This window comes from Aethalodelphis obliquidens, unplaced genomic scaffold, assembly GCF_003676395.1.
Source record: "Aethalodelphis obliquidens isolate GAN/ISIS:26980383/991018 unplaced genomic scaffold, ASM367639v1 scaffold32, whole genome shotgun sequence".
NCBI lineage: Eukaryota > Metazoa > Chordata > Mammalia > Artiodactyla > Delphinidae > Aethalodelphis > Aethalodelphis obliquidens.
Genome location: NW_020837976.1, coordinates 9,296,838 through 9,319,655, shown reverse-complemented (window position 1 = coordinate 9,319,655; position 22,818 = coordinate 9,296,838). Strand labels below are relative to the sequence as shown.

Below are 22,818 nucleotides of genomic sequence, written 5' to 3'. Positions count from 1 at the left end.
ACTCTCAACCACTGCACCACCAGGGAAGCCCCCACGTGCATTTTTTATATGTAGGAATCCATTAGAGGACACACTCTGATTAAAAATTAAACAGTAAAAGGTAAATCAAAGACATTATTTTTATGCTAATATGTTTAGGTGTTTTTTTAAAAATAATAAAATGTGCTTTTTCAAAACAGAAGGTGTATCTGTGAGGAAAAGACAAGGAGCATAAACATTCTGAAGACTACGTTCACTCCTATAACTATGAAGGAAAAGAGTCTGTGGCTGGCTCCGTTGGCTGCTACAGGGATCTGCAGGAAGAAGAGGGGTTTGAGTTTCTAGATCATCTGGAACCCAAATTTAAGACCCTAGCAAAGACACGTGTCAAGAAATAAGTGTGCCTTTTAATAGAGTAACATCTACGATGCATATGTAGGAGTTTATTGAATGTAAAATGACAGCAGCATCTGCTAAACTGTTTGTTTATTGGAGGTAAACTTCTAGTCATATAGATAAGGATACTATAAATACGAAGCTCCCTCTAATTCTCCTTGTCTGAGATAACTTCCATGTTCTCCAGAAATAAATGTTTCATTTGTTAATTTCCATTTATATGCATTTACATATTGCCCTTTCTAGGACTGTACTATGTGCTGTCTTGCACCTTCTATTTGAAAACTTATGTTACTTGGTATGCTCTGGAAGAGTATATGGGGAGCTAGTGAAAAGTACATTTTTATTTTAGATGAAAATTAAATATTTTCTTCACCGTCTTGGGGACAATTATGCTTTTAGAAGTATTGTCTTTGGTGCAAGAGAATTGCTTCCTCTATCTGCATGGCGCTGTGCTGAAGAATTGTTTAAACATTCTTTGATAGTCTCCAACTGGTGAATAAGGCTCATCTCCCACTATATTTTTCACCCTCCGGAGGTGCTCCCAGCTCGATCCTGAGATCTCTGTCCATGTGGATGCATCATCAGGTTCCTACAGGTTCTAGAATTGTTGGAAAGACATGGACCAGAACAAGCTCACAGCAATTTGAGCCTCTGAGATTTTTTTTGAAGGATCACGTGAAAGGATTTCCATGAAAGAATTGCAGCCTTGATGCCCGTGGGTTGATTGAAACCCATAAATGTGTTTTGTTTGCCCACCATGACGTATTATTACTTTTTAAAAATATAAATACCTTGGCAAGGACATGCTCTCTCTAGTGTGACACGCGCCCACCATCTTCAAGCATTTGGGGAACTAGCCCAGCAGGAATTAGGCTTACAACCCTGATATACAGTGCTTAGCCCTTTGAGTATGCTAAAGATTGAATGACTATCCTACCCGGAGCTTAATATTCAGGCTGCCTTGGTAATCACTTTCAGAAAATGTTAAATCAGAAAAAGTGTCTGGCATATATATGTTAAAAAATTGAATCTATTAATGCAATTCTTACCAAACATTTTTTGAATGGTGGTGGATTAAAAAAATGAGAACATGAGTTAATAAACTATTTTGAATATATAGCATTTTAATAGGACATTATATTTTATTAATTTAGAAAGAAACCATATGTTTAAATAATATTTTAATAGTGTTTTGTGCCAAACTCTATAGATTTATAAACATTAACTGTATATATCACAAGGATATTTCTCGTTCAGACAAAAATAATTTTTTTAATCTATTAGCTAGTTAACCTTTGAAACAAATGAGTATCTGATTTTCTTAAATTTTGTGATTAGTCTCCTTACGGTTAGTCACAGTTTCTAAGTAAAGGGGTTTCTTGATAAGAAGTTGGATATTAGAGTAGAAAAAAAAAGTTTTAATAAGTAAGATTATATTTTAAAAGGTGTCCATTTTTATAGCCATTGTCAGTAAAATAATTTTGGAGAGTAATGCAATTTCTGGATATCTGTTATTTGATGTACATGTTACTCTGACAATGATACCAGTTTTGAAATTTTAAAATATAATATTAAAATTTTGGAAATATATAATAATAACGTGTTAAGTTATATTCTTTTTTTTTTTTTTTTTTTTTTTGCGGTACGCGGGCCTCTCACTGCTGTGGCCTCTCCCGTTGCAGAGCACAGGCTCTGGGCATGCAGGCTCAGCGGCCATGGCTCACGGGCCCAGCCGCTCCGCGGCACGTGGGATCCTCCCGGACTGGGGCACGAACCCGTGTCCTCTGCAGTGGCAGGCGGACTCTCAACCACTGCGCCACCAGGGAAGCCCAAGTTATACTCTTGAATGTAGATGCAGTATGTTTGCTAAGCAATTAAAACTCACTAGTCAAACATTAACTTACATGTTTGTTTATGTCTTCATATTTCTTAAATTTAAGAATGAAAGAGAAAATTTGTATCTGAACATAAAATACAATTAAAGGTCAAAGGCTGATTTCTCAATCAGCAAGAGAAGACACTCTAAAACTATAATCAAAATTATTAGAAGGGCTTCCCTGGTGGCGCAGTGGTTGAGAGTCTGCCTGCCGATGCAGGATACGCGGGTTCGTGTCCCGGTCCGGGAGGATCCCACATCCCGCGGAGCGACTGGGCTCGTGAGCCATGGCTGCTGAGCCTGCACGTTTGGAGCCTGTGCTCCGCAGCAGGAGAGGCCACAGCAGTGAGAGGCCCGCGTACCGCAAAAAAATAAAAAATAAAAAATTATTAGAAAGTGTAGGAAATGAATTTGTATTAAGCAGTTTTGACTATTTTAAAATTTTTTCAAAATATCGTTAAAATTTATCTCACAGAGGAACTATGATGCCTTTGGGTTTATTTAGGAAATTCAAAGTCATTCTTTATTTACACTCAAAATTAAATGTTAATTGTATGATTGATGAAATTTATGAAACTCAGGTGAACTGTTTACAAATTTAGTTTGTTAATAGAACATTGTATTTGATGGATTATTTCATGTAAGTTAATTGTTAATTAATTGTCAGTAAGTTAATCATTCTGAATTGTTTTCAAGAATTAAATCTATAGCTAGGGGAAAATGTACAGTTAAACTTTCCTATCTTGATCAAGATCTCAAACTATTTCATGTGAAAAAATTCCATGGAAACACCAAGACAGATGAAAATTGATATAATTGTTATAAATGAGCTTTGTTAAATACTTCCTTAACTTTGCTGAGCTTTTAATTCCTCCTAGGTTTATTAAAAATATTTTGTAAAATTTTTTTTTTTTTTCTTTTTGCGTTACGCGGGCCTCTCACTGTTGTGGCCTCTACCGTTGCAGAGCACAGGCTCCGGACACGCAGGCTCAGTGGCAATGGCTCACGGGCCCAGCTGCTCCGCGGCATGTGGGATCTTCCCGGACCGGGGCACGAACCCGTGTCCCCTGCATCGGCAGGCAGACTCTCAACCACTGCGCCACCAGGAAAGCCCTATTTTGTAAAATTTGATATCTATGCGTATGTTTACTCGTAGAAAATGGAACATGCTATGTTATTTGGAAAATGTTCACAATAGATGTTCTAGAGTTGAGGATTTTTATTATCATAGAGGAAAAGCTAACTCCATTTTGGTGTGCGTTAGTTATAAAAGTCCTGTACTAGTTGAAAATCCTCAATTAGATTAGGGCAATGAAACAAATTATGTATATTGCTACATGTTTCTGGTCTCTTTTATCTGCTTTTCTAATAAATGTGGATGAACATTGCATTTGACCAGAAACTGCCTTTGTCTTTCTGCATAATTAGGTTAAAGAAAAGAGTACTACGTATAGTAGGAGAAAGCACTACTAAGAATGGATAAAGCAACTACACGCCAATAAAAATTAAAAAAAAAAAAAAAAGAATGGATAGATCCTTGTATACTTTGTAGGGCCCAGTAAATTTAAGCAAGCATAGTTTTAAAAAACTCTTTGAAAAGATAGTGTTGCATAAAAAATAAAAACCACACTTAATCTCAAATCCTTGCCACTACCAATAAAATAATAACCACTTTCAAATATATAGATAGAATAATTGTGTAAGAAATGTTATGTGCAAAGTATATTTATTATATGCATTTCATGTGGATAGATCAAATTATTTTAAAATCTTTACTTAAAGTTTTTTGATTGATAGGAATAAAATGTCCTTTATAAAATCAATCTACGGAGTTAGACTTTGTTTATTTACTAACTTTAGAGAAAAAAACAATTAAAAATAAGTGTGACCTTCCTCCATATTTGGTCTGAGATACATAAGATTTCAAATTTTTAAAAATTTAGTTGTCAGAGTGCAACAATGAATACCTGTAATTGTGGAGTGTTTTTATTTGTCCATGTTTAGGGACCATTAAATGCTATAACATGGAATTATTCTTAAAAGGAAATTTCAAGGCTTCCTTTGAGATACCTGAATTTTTACCTAGAATTCATACCAAAAATTCACATAGAATTATTTTCTGCCACGTATAGTTCAAGAAAAACTAAAAGGAACCCTCTAATCCAAAGTGGAAATGAAAGAATTTTCTTATTTTGACTTTGTCTCTCTTAAAATATGTAGAAAGCTTAGGAATTAAGAGTGGATGACATTTATACGGTTCATTTACATAAAATTTAAAATCCAACTTCACAAAGACCTTTCGTCCATAGTAGGCGTTCTGTAAGAGAGCTAGGTTACTATTCTACATCCACCATATTTCTCACCTCTTTGAGATCCATAATGAAATTCTAAATCAGTGGTTCTTGAAGTGTGATTCCTGGACCAGAAGCATCAGCATCACCTGGGAATGTGCCAGAAAGGCTAATTCTTGGGTCTTTTCTCAGACCCACTGAATAAAAAACTCTGTGGGGGAGGCCTTGCAGGTGTTCCCAGTGTACAAGTTCACCTCTGTACTAGGTCTTTGCTACTCAGTGCTGTTCATAACACCTGACAGCAGGTGAAGAAAGTGGATTCAGGCCCCACCCCAGACCTAGTGAATCAGAATCTGCACTTCAACAAGCTGTCCCAGGAGATCCCTTTGTACATGAAATTTGACAAGCACTGTATAGATGATCCCTTGGTTAGAACCTGCAAAAACTAATAGATGAACAACACAATTAGCCAATTAGAGTGAGTACACTGGTAGTCTCAGGCAGCAGGTCTACGGCTGCCAAATGGTAAGGAAATTCGTCCCGGCTCACCTGGTGACCCCAATTCAAGGCCACATCTCTTCTGTCCACCCACACAGCAGAATCTCCCACCCTACTCTGTGTTCTTCTGTACCTGAATAACTGTAACTGACTCTCTGTATACTTTGTACCCTATGGTTGCATATATTGGAGGGTATACAGTGGCACATAGGGTAACCAAATTTAGGTACATGGCATACTCACTGCCACTTTACTTAGTGAATATATTTTGCCAACCCATAATTGAGGGAAAAAAATCACATTTTGACATTATTTTTGGTCAGGGTCTATCCAACAAATTTACTAAATTATGTTTAAAAACCAACCTGAATAACCTGGATAGTTTAAGCAATGCACTCGCAGTATCCTGAGATCATTTTGGCAAATAGATGACTTGATGTATTCTTTTCTTACTGAGCCAGTTCATCACCATGTATGTTTTTAAGCTTTTATTTTTCTGGGTGTAGCTGACTTTGAATATCATAGGTGTGGCTAGGAAGCTGTCAGAACCAGTTGTGTTTTACTGAGTAACCATATTCTGTCACGATTATTTCTTTTCATTTCAGACTGGGAAATCAGGCAGAAGGAAATGAAGACAAATTTTCAGAGTTATTTTAATCTTAATATTTTAATCTAATATTTAAGTGTCATTAATATTAAATAGATAACAAATAATTATTAAAATCAAATATGAATTTGGTATTGATATTTTAATATTAAATACACTTGAAGTTAAATATCAAGGGGACACTTGCCACTGACAAACACATGTCCCTTGATATTTTGTGACAGTTGTGACAGAGACTTCTGGTTGTTTACCAACTATCCCCTAACCTAACTCTTTCTTAGAGATGGACCTTGATTTCATTCAGAATGGCTATGGGCCTCACTAAGAGACCAGTATTTCCCAATCCCTTGAACTAAGTGTGACGTGTCCTAGATTGTGGTCAACGAGAAGCAAGTGAATTGCTGTGTATGAAATTTCTGAGTAGGTGTTTTAAAGGAGCTGATTCAGCTGGAAGATGTTTTTAGGTTTTTTTGTTTGTTTTTATTTTGTTTTATTTTGTTTTTTGCATCCCTCAATTGAATTTCATGACTTCTAGAACACAGATGTGATGGCTGCTGCTCAAGCAGCCATATTATGATGCTTCAGATTGGAAACCATGAGCCATTTGTTGAGAATGGTGGAGCATCAAGATAGAAGGAGCCTAAATCACTTGTGACTTTGTGGAGCCTCCAAACCTGCCCTGGTCTTCCTGCCTCTGGACCTGTCCACTTGAGTGACTAAAACTTTCTGTGTTTAAGCAATGAAATTTTAGATTTTCTGTTAAATGTAGCTAGTCTAATCTGATATAGGGAGAGAACAGAGACTGGATGGAAATAATTGTTTTACTTAAGTCATGATTCAATCAACTTAATCTGCCTTGGGAACTCATTTTTTTTTTTGGCTAAGATTTCAAAAATGGTTGTTCTTGAAGATACTTCTGTGTTCTCTAAACAGTCTCAAGGCAAAATGAAGTATTAATTATTTAATGGAAGTCAAAAAGGTGTACCTTTTCTTCACTTGAAAATACTCTTTTCTGTTCTCCCTGAAGTCAGAAGCCTGACTTTGTCAGAAGGCATGGGTCTAGGAGTGAGGCAGTCTGTACTTTACTATTAACCTGTTGTATGATCTTTAACAAGTCATTGAAGCTCATTTACTTCAATCCCCTCAACTATAAAAAGGATTTTATTTGTTGGTTTTATAAGCCAAACTGACGTTCTTCAATGCAGCGATTATGTTTCAGTCATCACTGTGCTCTCCCTTACACCTGTGCTTGACAAGAGTTTTTGTTTGTTTGTTTGTTTTGTGTGTGTCAATAGTATATATATATACACATGGCATTTAGTATTTAATTGATGCATTAAATTAAAAACTTCAGTGAAAACATCTTCCCTAATTTTAAAACACACCTTTTAAGATTTAGCATGCTATTTCCACTGCTTCAGTCTCTGTCCCTATAAATTGTGTGATCAAATGGATGTGTTCCCTTAAGTCTGAGGGATTCAATGTTTGGTTGCATTCGAATAGCTTGAGGCATGATCTCATTTTTCAGTTAATTAATATATAGGTAAATAAAAGCAAATACAATTTATTTTCCTATTAATTAATCCAACAAATTACATCACAGTCTAAAATATTTCTTATGCCAATTCAACTAGACTTCAAAATGAGTAAAGGTGATTTTAACAAACACAGGAAGTTGAGGAGGTTTCAGCAGGTGACAAGACAATTTTATGGTTTTGCTATATGACAAATGGTGATTCCACATGCCTATTAACTTAGTTGGAATTCTGCTCTTCCACATTAGAGGCTATATAAAAAGGTATTTTTAAAATGATCTCAGGACTTGTATTAGACTACTTGGTAACAGAAATAAAGTGGCTTATTTATTTATTTAGACATCATGAACCACCTGATCCTGCCTGCTCAGGGCACATTGTCGCCCAGTAGCCAAAGCCAGAACCCTGGGCATCACCCTTGACTCTTCCCCCTCTGCCCTCCCCCATCCAACATCACACATAGAACTACAACCAGTTCACTCTACCTCTTAATTATCTCTTAATGTAATCAATTTCTTGTAAAGAATCAATTTCTTATAAAGTGGTTTAAATAGGCAAAAGTTCATTTTCACTAATGTAAAACAAGTTCAGAGTCTTGGACTTACAGGGGCTTCTTTATTTTTTTTAATTTTTTATTTTTTTCGGTACGCGGGCCTTTCACTGCCGTGGCCTCTCCCGTTGCAGAGCACAGGCTCCGGATGCGCAGGCTCAGTGGCCATGGCTCACGGGCCCAGCCACTCCGCCGCATGTGGGATCCTCCCAGACCGGGACATGAACCCATGTCCCCTGCATCGGCAGGCGGACTCTCAACCACTGTGCCACCAGGGAAGCCCTACAGGGGCTTCTTAATATCATCAATGTCCCAGGAGCCTTCACTTTTTCTGCTCAACCATCCTTTGTACAAATTGCTTCACAATCACAAGATGGCTCATGCAACTCCAGCTATCACGTCTGAGTCTGAGGCAGAAAAAAGAGGAAGGAGGAAGACTTTCTTTTTAGGGAGCGTTTCCAGAAGCTCCCTCCAACAACTCCTGCCTACATATCCTTGGGAGAACTTAGTCACTTGTCCATCCCTAGCTGCAAGAGAGAGTGAGAAATGTGGTTTATCAGCTGAACAAAATCAGGGCACTGTAACTAAGGAAGACGTTTAATAATGATAGGAGGTAATCTGGGGGCAAATATGCAGGAGAAATATTGTTTCTTATTCTTAACCAGTGTTTCCTGCCCCAGGTCAGTAAGATTCTTAGCAAAATATTTATTCCTTATATAATGATTTGCAGGGCAGGAATAGAGACGCAGACATAGAGAACAGACATGTGGACGGGGTGGGGGGGGCGGGTAGAAGGGGAGGGTGGGATGAATTGGGAGATTAGGATTGACATATATACACTACCATGTGTAAAATAAATAGCCAGTGGGAACCTGCTGTATCGCACAGGGAGTCAGCTCAGTGCTCTGTGATGACATAGATGGGTGGGATGGGGGTGGGAGGGAGGTCTAAGAGGGAAGAGATATATGTGTACATATAGCTGATTCACTTCGCTGTACAGCAGAAACTAACACAACATTCTAAAGCAACTACACTCCAATAAAAAAAAATAGTTAGTGGACTATGTAGTAGTTTGAGTGGCTCACACTCTTTCACGTGCCAAGTTTTACAAAATACTGCAGAGCTAAAGCTTATTTTTAAAGTGACATCAATAAAACCTCAGTTTTTTTCAGAGATTTAAACCTGATTACTTCCTTAAACCATATGTGGTCTGCAAATTTTGGGGGGTTTTGGGGGAGGAGAGGAGAAGATTTTACAGTTGAAAAAATTATAAATAAACGGCTATATTAAAAATAAGGATATTTCACCCCAAATGCAAATTTGTGACTTTGCTTGAAAAATTGGCGGGTCTGGCAACACGGAGTCCATATTCCCAAAGACCACCAATTGCTTGGAAGTGACAAGTGACTTTCCCAGGGTCTCTGCCAGTGCCAGAGCCCTAGGAGGCTTGCCATTTATGTCTCAGATAAGAAGGCTGTCAATTGCCATTTATCATGACACTTGTACTATTGTTTTCTGAAGGTAGATGTAGGAAGGAAAAGAGATGTATTTTTTGTGCTCTTATCTTCACAAAAGCAGAATAATAAAAAGGGCTGCTCTTTTCAACCAACCTAACTTATTTATTTTGATTACTTTCCTGGACCCTGCAGGTGTTAAAGGCTATGACTACTTACACTACATGAATTTTCTATATAAAATGGATTATGTTGCCATTTGGTGTACAATATAATTTGTTTCTTCATTATGTTCATTGTTTTCTCTCCCCTCCCCACATCTGAGTGTAAGCTCCATGAGGGCAGAGATCTTTGTGCTTAAAACAGTGTCTGGAACATGGAGGAAACTCAGTAAATGCTTGTTGAAGACATTTACTGAGCACCTACTATGTGCAAGCATTACAGGATACTATCACAAATGTTATCTCATTGAAAATATTAATAACATACTTCCAAGTTTAGGTGTTTATTATTCCTTTTCCCAGTAAGAAAACTGAGGCTGGGAGAGGTTAGGTGACTTAAACAAGATCAGACTGCTAGGTTTTCATAGGGCAAGGATTTAAAGGTAAGGCTGACCAGTGATTACCGCCTGAACATTTCTCCTGAAATGGCCTTCTCAGGTCTATACTACAATGGAAAGTGTTTTTAGCTTATCAATCCTAAAAGAAAAAATACTTCCTATGAATCTGTGTTAAATATTTTACATACATCCTTCTACAATGTAAATTTCAATCTTCAGCTGGTACATTTCTGTGGGAAGGTGGAAGACACAGAGTCTTCCTCACATTAGAGCCATTCTCTCCACAGCGGAATCAATGGGTTAAACAGATAGATGGCTTTCATTTGGAGTTGCCCTAACTATTCATATCCTGATAATGATCAAGTTTGCGTCTTCAGATTGGATGTCTCTTTTGAATTCCACATCCATATTGCTTACTAATTATTCCAGCCTGATGGCTCACAGAAATCTCAAACTCAGTACCTTCAAAAGCAAATTATTTAACTCCTGCACAAACTAGCACTTTCTTGCTGTTCCTACCTTTGTTACTAACAATACTGTACACTCTTTGTCCAAACATAAATCAAACCCAGAATTCTGCAATTATTTGAGTATATAAAGAATAGAAGGTTAATGCACTCCAGAGGAGACAGATTTATAAATGAAATAATTACAACACTTTGGTCAGATAACCAATTACAGAGGCAGATATGAAAGCTGCAGAAGACTCAAAGTGCTTCCCCTCCATGGGGAAGCAGGGAAGGCTCCCTGAGCAAAGCAGAAGACATTCTAGATGGAGCGGAAGTAAGGCTTCCCAAGCCAAACAAAGCCAAAACAACCAACCAAAAGCAGAACGAAACAAGCAAAAAACAAGATCTACTAAAGTTCCAAACAACACAAATTTAAAACCACTCTTAGGGAGGTTGGATTGGAGGGGTTGTAGAGCTGGAAGACCAGTGAAGGTGGTCCAGATGAGAGATGAGGGATTAAACACAGCAATGAAGCTGGAGACTGATGTGATGTGAAGGTTTATTTTATTTATGTGGCGATGGTTGTTGCTGTTGAGGAGTAGAAAGTGAGAAGTAGGAAAAAGGTACCTTTAAATTTTCGGGAAACAGCAGCAAACTGTATAAAGGGCACTCAGAATGTTAGCCATGGGACGAAAGCATTTTTAAGAAGGTTACTAGGTATTAAGAATACCCCCTGAAAACGCTAGCATCAGGGAGAAGGCAATTTCCACTTCACCCTCTTGAGTTCTTGTGCCAGGCTAATAACAAAATTGACACATGGGGCTTCCCTGGTGGCGCAGTGGTTGAGAGTCCGCCTGCTAATGCAGGGGACACGGGTTCGTGCCCCGGTCTGGGAAGATCCCACATGCGGCGGAGTGGCTGGGTCCATGAGCCATGGCCACTGAGCCTGTGCGTCCGGAGCCTGTGCTCTGCAACGGGAGAGGCCACAACAGTAAGAGGCCCGCGTACCGCAAAAAAAAAAAAAAAAAAAAAAAAAAAAAAAAATTGACACATGACAGAGTAACAGGAGAAAGAGAAACATATTTTAATTTGTATGCACAGAAGTGTCATAGAAATGGACCTAAGCAGTGGCCAAAGCAGGCAGCTTTTATACTTTTTAGGCAAAGAAACAATAAATTTGTGAGGAATTGACAGGACAAAGAAACTTCGGTTTTGGGTGCTTAATGAGTAAAGAATCTAAACAGAATTTGGGCTTGGGTGGTAAATTAAAGAAGTAGCAAGGTTGGTTTATACAGGATCTCAGCCCGAATTCCCTGTCTCTGGAGATAGGGGTGTCCTTCTACCTCCAGATGCAGGAGGGCACCTTTCACAGGAGATTTATTTCCTGCTTTCAGGGAGACAGAAAGGAGGGTTAGAGCGTCCGTCTCGCATGGGCCATTTCTTCAATAACTTTAACTCAAAATAATAACTACGCCATGGTGGCATATTTGGGGATGGCCTGCCCTGAGCCTCAACACTGGAAAAGGTTTGAAGTACTTGAACAGGTTTTCTTTATTTTGGACTGTGTTTCCTAGAAAGCCCACTCTGCTGGGACTGGACCCGGGGCTGGCGTAGGCTAAGAACACTAACATGGTAGCTGGCCAGGTAAATGTTTGGGGAGTGACTGGATTTGTTTTTGTTTTCAGTTTTATTGAGGTATTATTGACAAAACTGGTGTGCATAAAGTGTACAATGTGATGATTTAATACCTGTATATTTTATGACATGATTATTAGAATTAAGTTAATTAACACATCCGTCAACTCATATACTTAAGAAGGCTTGCACCCTTTGACCAGATTTCCCTATTTCCCTACCTCCCAGACCCCCTGGTAACCACATTTTAATCTTCATCAAGATATCTATATAGATCTATAGCTCTATGTATCTATCATCTATCTATCTATCTATCTATCTATCTATCTATCTATCTATCTCTATATCTATATTTTTTAGCTGGCTTCCCAAAATTGAATAGATGAAAAAATTACCCACATTTAAAAAAATTACTATTACTTTCCTTGCTATTATTTTCTTTGGAGTGAGTTACATAGAATTGTCTCTATGAACTGCAATTACATTTCCATGCCTGTAATTAAAAATCAATGTTGTAGTTAGGAATTTGTTTTGTTTATATACACTTGGGGAAGATAGAGATGGATTAAATGATGACATAGGAGAGAAGGAACAGAATTGCTAGAGCAGTGTTCTCAAGGAGGTGGGAGGAGATGGGAATTAATGCCCAAGTGTACAAGCTGACCTTAGCCATGAACAGAGGCAGTTCTTCTACAGTATAGAAGAAAAGCCCATATATAATAAATATGGCACAGATGCAGACAGGTGGGTAGGTGTGGGGAAGCTTGTAGTATTCCTTGATATTTTGTATGTGAAATTGAAAGCTATTTTGTATGTGAAATTGAAAGCTATTTTGTATGTGAAATTGAAAGCTAAGTCAGTAAAGGAAACTAAGGATAAAGGAGGGTGTTTGGGAGGTTTGAGTAGCAGTTGGGAGGGTGGAGAGTTAATCAGGGAGTCACTTTGACAAGGAAGCATCAGCTTCCTAATTTTTGTCAGTCCAACAGGTGTAAAGGATATTTTATGATTTTAAAATGCACTTCTCTGGTTTCTTAAAATGTGCGTTGTAGGCTTTGGGATTCCTTTATTGTAAAATGCCTGGTCACACCCTTTGCCCATTTTTTTCTATTGTGGTTCCTGTCATGTGTAAGAATTCTTTGCACATTCTAGATATTATTCCCTTGTCTGTTTTAGTCATAACTAATGTATTCTCCCAATCTATCACCTATTATCTTTATTCATGGTGTCCTTTGTTGAATAGAAAGCCTGAATTTTAATGTAATCAAATGTATCTTTTAAAATTTTCTTTATGGTATATGCTTTTTGGGCGTTATTTTAAAAATCTTTCTCTACCCCGGGTCATATAGATGTTCTATATTGTCTTCCATTAACTTATATCTTTGTCACCACAGGAAGTTTATCCCATCTGGAGTCCACTCTGTACATGATGGTAAGTAGGGAATCGGTTCTGTTTTTCTCTAATAAAGAATCAGTTTTCCTAACGACACCACTAAATAATTTCTTCTTTTTTCAGTGGTGTGTGCTGTCCACACTTTTATCATATATTAAGTTCCTATTTCTGCACTGGTCTCTTTCTGAATTTTAAAACTCTTTAGCCTATTTGTCTGTTCTTGTGCAAAAACCATACTAGAAATTCTTGGTAGGCCCAGCTCACATTTTAACAAATATACTAATACATGTCCATTATGTTTGAGACCAGATTAGGAACACTCACCCTGCTAAATTTGACTCAAGACATCATTTTAGTAGGCCAATAAACATTAAAATTAGAAAAACAAAGAATTACTTACCAAAAAAACCTCCCAGGAGTCATTCATTCATTTATTCATTTACTCACTCATTCAACAATTATTTATTAGGCATCTACGATGTGCCAGGATTCATGCTGGTTAGTGCCAGGGATACAGGGAGAACCAAAAAAGGTCAAGTGCAGTCATGAAAATGTATGGTCTTTGGTGAAAAACAAATATTAATCAAATAATTACTCAAATTTAACATTGTAATTGTGACAAGTGCTCTAAAGAACAGGCAGTTGGGTTTTTTTTTGTTTTTTTTGCAGTACGCGGGCCTCTCACTGTTGTGGCCTCTCCCGTTGCAGAGCACAGGCTCCAGACGCACAGGCTCAGCAGCCATGGCTCACGGGCCTAGCCGCTCCGCGGCATGTGGGTTCTTCCCGGACCGGTGCACGAACCCGTGTCCCCTGCATGGGCAGGCGGACTCTCAACCACTGCGCCACCAGGGAAGCCCCAGGCAGTTTTTTAATGAGGAAGATTTGACCTGATCAGAGAGGGATTTGACCTGGTGGGAGAGAAAATAAAAGTTGCTATTTATTGGATGGGCCAGGCCAGAGACAGAAGAAAGTTCCAGGTAAGGGAAGAGCATATACAAAACACCCATGGTAGGAGCCTCTCGAGTACAGATCTGAAAAAGTGCAAACGTGTCTGTGTGTGGCAATATTTAGAAGTCAGGTCGAGCAGAGGAATCCAGGTGAGGAGAATGCACAGACCCAGCCAGCAAGGGAAGGAGAAAGCAGGAAAAACAGGAGACGTGACTGTCAAAGAAGCCAAGAGCAAACATGTTCTAAGTGAAGTGATCTCACAAAACAGTAAGTTTCCTGTCCCTAGGTCCGTTTCAGAATTTAACACATGAATTTTAGTTGGTGATTTTTCATCCTTATAGAACACTCTTTATATATCATTTTGCACTTAACTTGAGATTAGTCTTTTCTTTCACAAAAGAGTCTGCATGAGGTGAATAGCAGGTGGAGAGTACTTGTTCAGCCCAATTGTACTTCCTTAGGCGTTTCCTTCCAGCACATGCCCTTTCTGTTTTGCTCACCACAGCATTCCCAGGGCTGAGAAAATGCCTGAGACATAGTTGGTACTGAATAAATACTTGTCAAACTAGTTAGTTAGTAAAGCAAATAATTGAAAATTCTGTGGTTTTAAGGATATATTTGCTCACAGCACTCCAGAGTGGCACATGTCAATGGCATTCTATTAAAGGCAAGAGCAGACAAAGTCATGTTCAACACAACTGCCTCAGAATTCATTCATTGGCTTGTTTTTTAATTGAGGGTCTTTTAAGTGAAAGTACTTCGATAAGAACGGACTGATTGTTTATTTCACACTCTACCCCTTATTTATTTCAAAAATATATTTTGAAAGGTAATGGAAGTTGAATTTGATTAGTACACTCTTTTATTGAGGACAATTTTGAAGAGAACTTCAAAGAAATATGGCAGCATTAAAAAATAAATATTTTATTTATCGAACAAGGCAGCACTTAAAAAGCTTTTCTCCCATCATATAAGAATTCTGATGGTCCTTGCCCTAAGAAGCTCACAGTGTAAAATGAGAAATAGAAAAAGTGGACAGAATTTCTATTCAGTATGTTAACTGCAATACTAGGAATGCATGCCAAGAGGGCTATGGGAATACAGGGTAGACATTCAATAAATGTTTGTTAAATGTTGAAAACAAATTGGTCCCAATTTTCAGTAAGTACAAAACCAGCGCGAGCTGCGGCATCTCATTTTGGTATTGCATAGTTAATCCTTCTGAATCAGATGAGGTCTGGGGGGCGTGTTGGGGGGACAGAGCCTGAAGGATTTGGGAGTGGTGAGTGAATTAACACTGGGGTTCAGCCCTAGACCAGTACCTGAGCAAAGAGGAAGAACAGGAACTAGGGAACTGTCATGAGCATGAAGCCTGGTGGGCGATGAGTGGGTTGTAAAGGTATGGTAGCAGTGGGCAGGAGAGGGATACCCATATTAACCAACATTCATGGAGCGCTTAGAATATGCTAGGTTTTATTCTGCATCATTTAATCTTGTAACAACTCTGAGAGGTAAATAGTCCAATTGTGCTCATTTTATTATGGTTATCTGATGTTTTCCTCTTCACTTTCACCTGTAAAGTAACTAGACAATGTTCTTCAACCTCATTTTTCTCCCCTTAGGTCTGTTTCCTTTGCTTTGAGGTTCCATTCTGTGTCATTGGCCACGCCAAGATAGAGGCACCCTAAAGATCACGTGTCCACATGGACCCTTCTCCCCAGGCTTCAACAGTGGAATCACGCAGCTCAAAGAGAGCTGTCCCTGTGTGCATATCAGTAAGTGGTATTTTTTTGTTGCCATTAATATGTTCAGTTTCCAGTTTCTGAAATTAGAAAACTGTGAAGCTAGGTTGCAGAGATGTGCCCCAAGTGCCTTGCTGTTTGTTCAGTTTTTTAAGGACAATTCTGGTTCTGACTTTCTACTTGGAAAGGAACACCTATTTCCAGCCAACTTCTCAAAAATAAGCCACAAGGAGTCTAAGTAGTTTAACTTTAGATGTGGAAGGTGCCATAGACAGCATCTAGTATTACTTTAATTATCTTACTTAACAAACAGGCGTGCTGAGCGCTAAGGTTACATGAGTGGCCCAAGACACAAAGGAACTTGGTCCTGACTTTTGGTCCGGTGCACTCTTTACTATAGCAGAATGGAAACCCAGTTCAAGTCAGCCAAATCATCTTCACAGCCAAAAGACATACTTAAAAATTTCATCTTCCCATATTTCATTGTCTCTTCAAATTTATACCTGTTGTTTCAAGACTGTAGTATAGAAGAATCTATTTCAGAAGCCATATAGTCTAATTTAAATCTATTAAATTAATTGGGCCCCTTGTTTAGAGTTTATAATTCATTTCTTTGTTTAAAGAATCACAATGAAACAAACAAATCACCATCTTAGTAGCCTCAATCAGTTACGTAATGTGAAAGATGAAAATAAATATCTAAGGCGAATTCTTTTCAAATTGCTCTTCTCCCCTTTTCTGGAATGTGGAAAAACATGAGCTACCCTTAGGCATTAAAGGTTGAGGGGTAGGCAAGAGTTTGGAAATGTCCTATTGTCAAGGGGTATGATGACAGCCTGAGTAGATTTCTTAAACCTGAAACTAGCTTGCTTCTCTTCCTCTGGAAAGCTTCACGCTAGAGATCATGATATCTTCATTAATAGGATGAGGTGTGTTTATGAAAGCATTGCTGGAAAAAACATGAGGGTTAAAAAATTATGGAAACAGAACGATGTCAATCATAGTCTCATGCTGATGACCCAGGCTTATTTTACAAGCAAAGATTCAATGATAAATTTTATATACATGGAGATAACAGAACAGCTCATTATGTGTCATTCAGTAATAAAATAGAGCATGGGACTAATACATAGAATGTAACGCGGGTACTGTTTGACAATACTTTTGAATTTAAGTATATGGTCAATATTATAATAATTTTGGCTCTGTGTATAATGGTATTAGGACTGTACATGTTTTCAAGAGCTGAAATGTATCACGGCTGGCTTTTCAAACAAGTTTTCTCCACACATCCCTGTGGAGACAAACCAAATGAAATGGAACAGACAAGTTTCTCCTTTGTGGTCAGAATTCCCTGGTTTAAGCCATAATTGAAAAGAGGTGCAGGAGATTCAGAATGCCCTGTCATTGCTTTCTGAAGAGCTGCAAGCATACCTCTTTTATATTTTAATCTTCCAGGTTAAGTACTCCTATAATTCATCTAGTTTAAGTATACTTCAAACCAAAACATACATTTTATCCTATTCTTTTTCTTTTCTTACCACGAACTCTGGTTTTTATGGTGGGAAGGGAAGAGAGAAATCTCAGACGTCCAGGAGTCCAATTTAGGAGGTAAGTTACAAGAAGGTCAGTGGTTGGCTTTAACTGTGACAAAGGAAGGTCTTGGATGAAATCAGTAGGCCCACATTTAACCAACGTCTACAAGATGTATTTTCAGTAGTAACTCACCCTTGATGCCTGGATTCCCTTATTTTAATTGATTAATTATTGTAATTTCCTTGTATCATTGCTATACTGGCCAGGACATTTCTGTTAAAAAAAAAAAAGACCAACAACAACCAAACAAGACCCCAAGAAAGGTGTGCCACAGATGAAACCTGTCTGAATTGCACTTGGATGTCTGCAGTAAATTAACTCCAGCAAAGAGCGTATAAAACGGTCTACCTGGGGTCAACCCTCTAATAGGCGGGCCTTAGTTAGCTGTGACACAAAACGCGACCTCTCCAGCTCCCAGGCGGCCTTTGCGGGTCTGAAACTGGCCGCTGCGCACGGGGCGGAGTCGGGGCCGGGAGCGCGCCCCCTCCTGCGGCAGGACGCGCTCGGGGACAGAGTCTCTGTACAGTCAGGACTTCTGCTGGGCAGGGCCAGCTGTTAATCCTCAAGGCGGATACCGGGGCGGTGGGGAGATGGGGCATATGGGTGGTGTCCGTCGGTGAGAAACACCTAGCACAGAAAAAGGGTGGCGGCGAGAGGGAGTTCCCACCTGTTGGCGTTCTTCCAGAAATAAAGACTTGAGAAAATACCAAGGAGGGGCCGATCGGTGTGTTTCGGACGCGCCTGGAACCCCACCCTCGGTCAGAGGAAAAGCTCCTGGGGTGAGACGCAGAAGCTTCAGAAAAACCGAGAAGAAAAGCAGCTCCCTCCGCGCGCCACGTTCTCTGCCTCGCACTCCTGCGCGGCCGGCCCAGCCTGCGCCTGGCCCGCGGCCCTTCGCCCGGCTGCGCCTTCCCACCCCGGCCTTCCGGGTGCCTCGGCCGGCGACCTGCCTCCGAGTCCTCCCATGGCGGCAGCGCGACCCATAGGCTCCGCGAGCGGAGCCCTTTGCTGGCAACTCCTGCTGACCCTCGCGGTGAGTGGCTGCCCGGACCCCGGTCCCGAGTGGGCGCACGGACCCATGGGGGAGGGAGGGGAAACTTTGGGGGCGGGGGTCGTTGGTGGCGGCGGCCCATGCGGGGGTTCTTGGGCCTGGGGCTGGCTGAAAAAAGTGCCGTAGGCTGGGGGAGGGGGGAGGACAGACAGAGGAGAGCGAGCTGGGCGCAGCGATCCCGCAGGGGAGGAGAAGGTTGTCTCCGGTAGATGTGATCAGCGCAGGCAGATGAGCGGCTGCAAACGCCCGTCCCAAACCGTGGCCTCTGGGTACAAGCCGGCGAGCGCTGCGCGCCCCGCGCTGCTCCTCTGCGCCTCGCGCACCTCCCCGGGCGGGGCAGTCCATTCGACCTCAGTGCCGAGCTCCGGCCGCAGACGAGGGGAGCCGCTGGGGATCGAAATCGCAGGTCCTTGGGTGAAAGAACTAGGCGCCTTTTGATCTTAGTGTGTGAGTGAAGGGGGGAGGGAAGAGCTGGGGCTGGGGCGGTCTCCACCCTCTGCGCCTAAAGATGGTAGATGGGCCGGCCCTCGGTGGTCCTTGGTACGGTTTCCATTGTTTGTCAGCACGTGAGATTTCATCCCCCTTGAACTTTGGGGAAGTGGCTTTCCCGATCTCTCGCCTCGGAGGCATACAGATTCTCCCCGCTCCCCCATCCCCCGCCAAGCCCTCCAGCTCTAGTTTCCTTCCCGCTTTAAAGAACCCAATAGCAAAGACCCCAAAGCTGGGAGGGAAAAAGGAGGTGGCCTTATTCGGAAGGGATAGCCCCCCTCCCTGGCAGGAAAGACCGAGGTCTCTTTGGGGGACCTCAAGGCATAGGAATCCAGTGCGGGGAGAGCAGCCCCTGGGAGACTGTGGGATCAGAGGTTCCCCAGTCAGGGCTTCCTGGGTCCCCTGGAAGGACAAAATTTACATAGACCAAGTACAGAGGTCAAAGCGCATAGTGTCCTTTCACGTTGAGCCGCAGGCGTTAGGGCTCCAGTCCCTAACCCTGAAGGACAAGGGGACGAACCTGGAGAACAGACAGAGGGAGGATTCCTTCTGGGAGGGGTGCAACTGGCGGCGGGAAATATCCGTGTAATTTCCCTTACTCTACCGCTCTCGTTTTACAACGAAGTCCTGAAGTTTTTAACTAATGAAATTGTAGTTGTTACTATTATTAGAATGCCTTTCCCATGGAACTCCAGGGACTTCAAACTCTTAACTAAATTACCGGGGCACATTAATAACATACACAGGGCCGGGTGCACAGCAAGTAATAGTTCACAGCTGAGGAAATCAAGAAGGGAGTAAATAACGGTCGTAAGATATGTCTTTGATGACAAGAGGAACGGATTTTGCTTAGATTCTTAATAAAGTTGACACTTTTTTTTTTTTGACACTTCTTTTTAAACATTGCCCTTGAAGGAAAAGGCATGATTAGGCACGGGTACTAAAAGGCACAGGCCATAAATAGCTTTGATCTTATATAATGACACACACAACTTTCCGTGTGTTCTCACTTCCTTTTTAGAAGAAAGCACATATAAGGGAATAATAATAAAGTTGAATGAAGTTGAATAATCCTCATTCTTTGGCCTTCCTTAGCTTCAAAGCTGGATAGGCCAGAAGTGGGGTGGCTGTGGCTACCCCCCTCATCCTACTGCATTCTGGCTGGAAGGCTTGGTGGGTCTTAAGCTGTTCTGATGCTCATGTGCATGTCTGTGCAAAGTCCTGCTAGCCTCAGATGCTTGTTGTGGTTGTGAGCCTCATGTGTGATAGATGTGTTAAAGAAAAGTAGGAACATTACTAAATAATGGCTTGGGGGACACCCCTTACATTTCCCTTCCATCACCCTTCTGTGAATCAGCTTCTCCCAACTTCCTCATCTTGCCTCACCTCACACATTTAGTAACCACTTGAACGCTGCCTCTACCTAAACACCTAATGAAGTTTCTGCCTCTCTAAGGTCATCAGGGATCTCCACTGCTAAATCGAAATCATTCCTTATACAATTCCATCTTGTGGTTGGAGCTCTTCTAAATCAAGAAGTCCAGCATGAACATGGACCTGAAAAACCATAAAGTAATAAAAATGTCCCATAAAATATTTCAGCCTTACTTATAGTAAGGAAAGATGAATTTAAAACTACATTGGTTTTAAAGCAATTATACTCTAATAAAGATGTTAAAGGAAAAAAGAAAAAAAATGGTCTATATCAGAAAAAATCTTTAAAAAAGCAAACAAATAAATAATTTAAAAAGGTATTACCAAAAAAAAGAGAAAGAAATACATTGAAATGTCATTTCTCATTTGGCAAACATCCAGAAGTTTGACAACAGGCTCTGTAGGCAAGAATGTGGAGAAATAGAAACTCATAAATGGCTAGTGAGTGTTAACAAAAAGTTACAGCCCCTATGGTCTATATACAATTGTAACAAATGTAAATAGAAACTTTTACTTCTTCCTTTCCAGTTTATATGCATCTACTCTCTTTCCGTCTATTCATATACCAAATACTGCATTGTTTTAATTATTGAGACTTCATAAGACCTTTCAGTATCTGCTAAAGCTAATATCCTTTCATTGCTTTTCTTTTTCATAATGTTTCTATCTTTAATTGTTTATTTTTCCTTATTACATTTTATATCAGCTTGTCTAGTTCCAGAAAAAATATTGATGGGTTTTTTTTGTTTTTTTTTTTGCGGTACGCGGGCCTCTCACTGTTGTGGCCTCTCCCATTGCGGAGCACAGCCTGCAGATGCGCAGGCTCAGCGGCCATGGCTCACGGGCCCAGCCACTCCGCGGCATGTGGGATCTTCCGGGACCAGGGCACGAACCCGTGTCCCCTGCATCGGCAGGCGGACTCTTAACCACTGTGCCACCTGGGAAGCCCAATGGGATTTTTATTGGGATCATAAACTTTATAATTTAACTTAGTGTAAATTGATATACTTACGTTGTTGATTTTTTACTACCCAAAATAATAATATATATTTCTTTTGTTCAAGTCTGCTTTTGTGTCCTTCAGAAATAGTTTCAGGTTTTTCTCAAATAAACTTTACATGTTTCTTGTTAAGTTTACTTTTTGGTATTCTAACTTTTTATCACTTTTGAAAATGATTTCTTCTTTTCCATTATATTGTTTAACAGATTTTGTTTATGTGTAGGATGACTAATGATTTCTGTATTTTAATAGCTGTTTCTGCTCCCTTATGAAATTTTCTTATTGTTTTGTGGTTAATTTCCTTGGGTTTTCCAGATAAATAGTCATATCAAATGCAAATAGTGGTTCTTTTTAACCTCTTTCTTTTCAATTCATATGCCATCTAATATCATTCTCTTGCCTAATATACTTTAATGTAATGTTAGCTGTAGATGATGACCCTTGGGAAGTCTACCTTGTTTCTGAGTTTAGCGAGGCTACTGCTAATGCTTTTCCATCCATGATGTCATTATAATATAAAATAAAATTCTATTGAAGTAGCACTTATCAATTCTTATTGGGGGCACTTTTATTAAAAATTTAAGAATGGTTATTGACTTGGTCAAATGGTTTTCATCACCTATGGTGCTGATCACATGCCAGGGCTTCTTTAAACTAATTAGTGGCTTGTGTTTCCTAGAACAAATGAGTGATGTGAATGTGGATCACAAATCCATGTGAGGACCAGTTTACTACTAGCTTACTCTTACAATGAAGGTTTCGCATTTGGGGATCCAGATTAATGTGGACAGATCTTCTCTTAGATCTTAGGCAGGTCTGTGCTTTGATTTCACTCCCCTCTCTTGAGGCCAAAAAGCCAGAATCTAATCTTTTCAGATTAGAAGTTGTTTCTGGTTACTACTGTGTTCCAGCTTTATCCTCAGTTTTTGCCTAGCTGGATGGTTTTAGGATGGTTTAAAAACATGTATCCATCATTGTTAGTTTTGGCCTGGGGGTTGGACTGAATGCCCTAAGTCCCATTATTGGAAATGAAAATTGTTCCCCTAATTCATTCGTCACACTGGTCAGAGTTAACCTTATTCAAATAGAAAGCTGCTATGTAATTTATCTGCTTAAAACAAATCTTTGGTTTCTTATTATCTTTAGGAAGAAAAATCTATATGTGTACTTTGTTAAGGCTGTTCAGGACCTGTCCCACACCTACTTCTGTGAATCCATTTTAAACTCCTGTCCCTCTTGTGCTATATGCATCAACCATCGCAAATTGCATTTTCAAGTCTGTATCATCTCTGGGCCTTTGCATATGCAGTTCCTATGTTTGCAGCATACAAGCTCT

At 39.9% G+C, this 22,818-nt stretch overlaps 1 protein-coding gene and 1 long non-coding RNA gene across 7 annotated transcripts in view; both read left to right on the top strand.

Moving 5' to 3' along the window:
* The first annotated feature begins 12,474 nt into the window (after nucleotides 1-12,474).
* LOC113631323 (uncharacterized) lies at nucleotides 12,475-15,944 on the top strand. The gene is made up of 3 exons (XR_003437262.1): nucleotides 12,475-12,576; nucleotides 13,224-13,261; nucleotides 15,793-15,944. It is a non-coding gene; the product is annotated as an uncharacterized LOC113631323 (long non-coding RNA).
* Nucleotides 15,945-18,118: 2,174 nt separating this feature from the next.
* DSC2 (desmocollin 2) overlaps nucleotides 18,119-22,818 on the top strand; it is a 32,352-nt gene continuing 27,652 nt past the window's right edge. For 3 of the 6 annotated variants that reach the window (XM_027127667.1, XM_027127665.1, XM_027127664.1), the window contains exon 1: nucleotides 18,119-18,541. In XM_027127667.1, the coding sequence (XP_026983468.1) occupies nucleotides 18,473-18,541 (69 nt within the window). In that variant the 5' untranslated portion in view covers nucleotides 18,119-18,472. Of the gene's footprint in view, nucleotides 18,542-20,504; nucleotides 20,621-22,818 lie in introns of all 6 variants that reach the window. The other 3 variants (XM_027127663.1, XM_027127668.1, XM_027127662.1) reach the window with 3 other exon arrangements.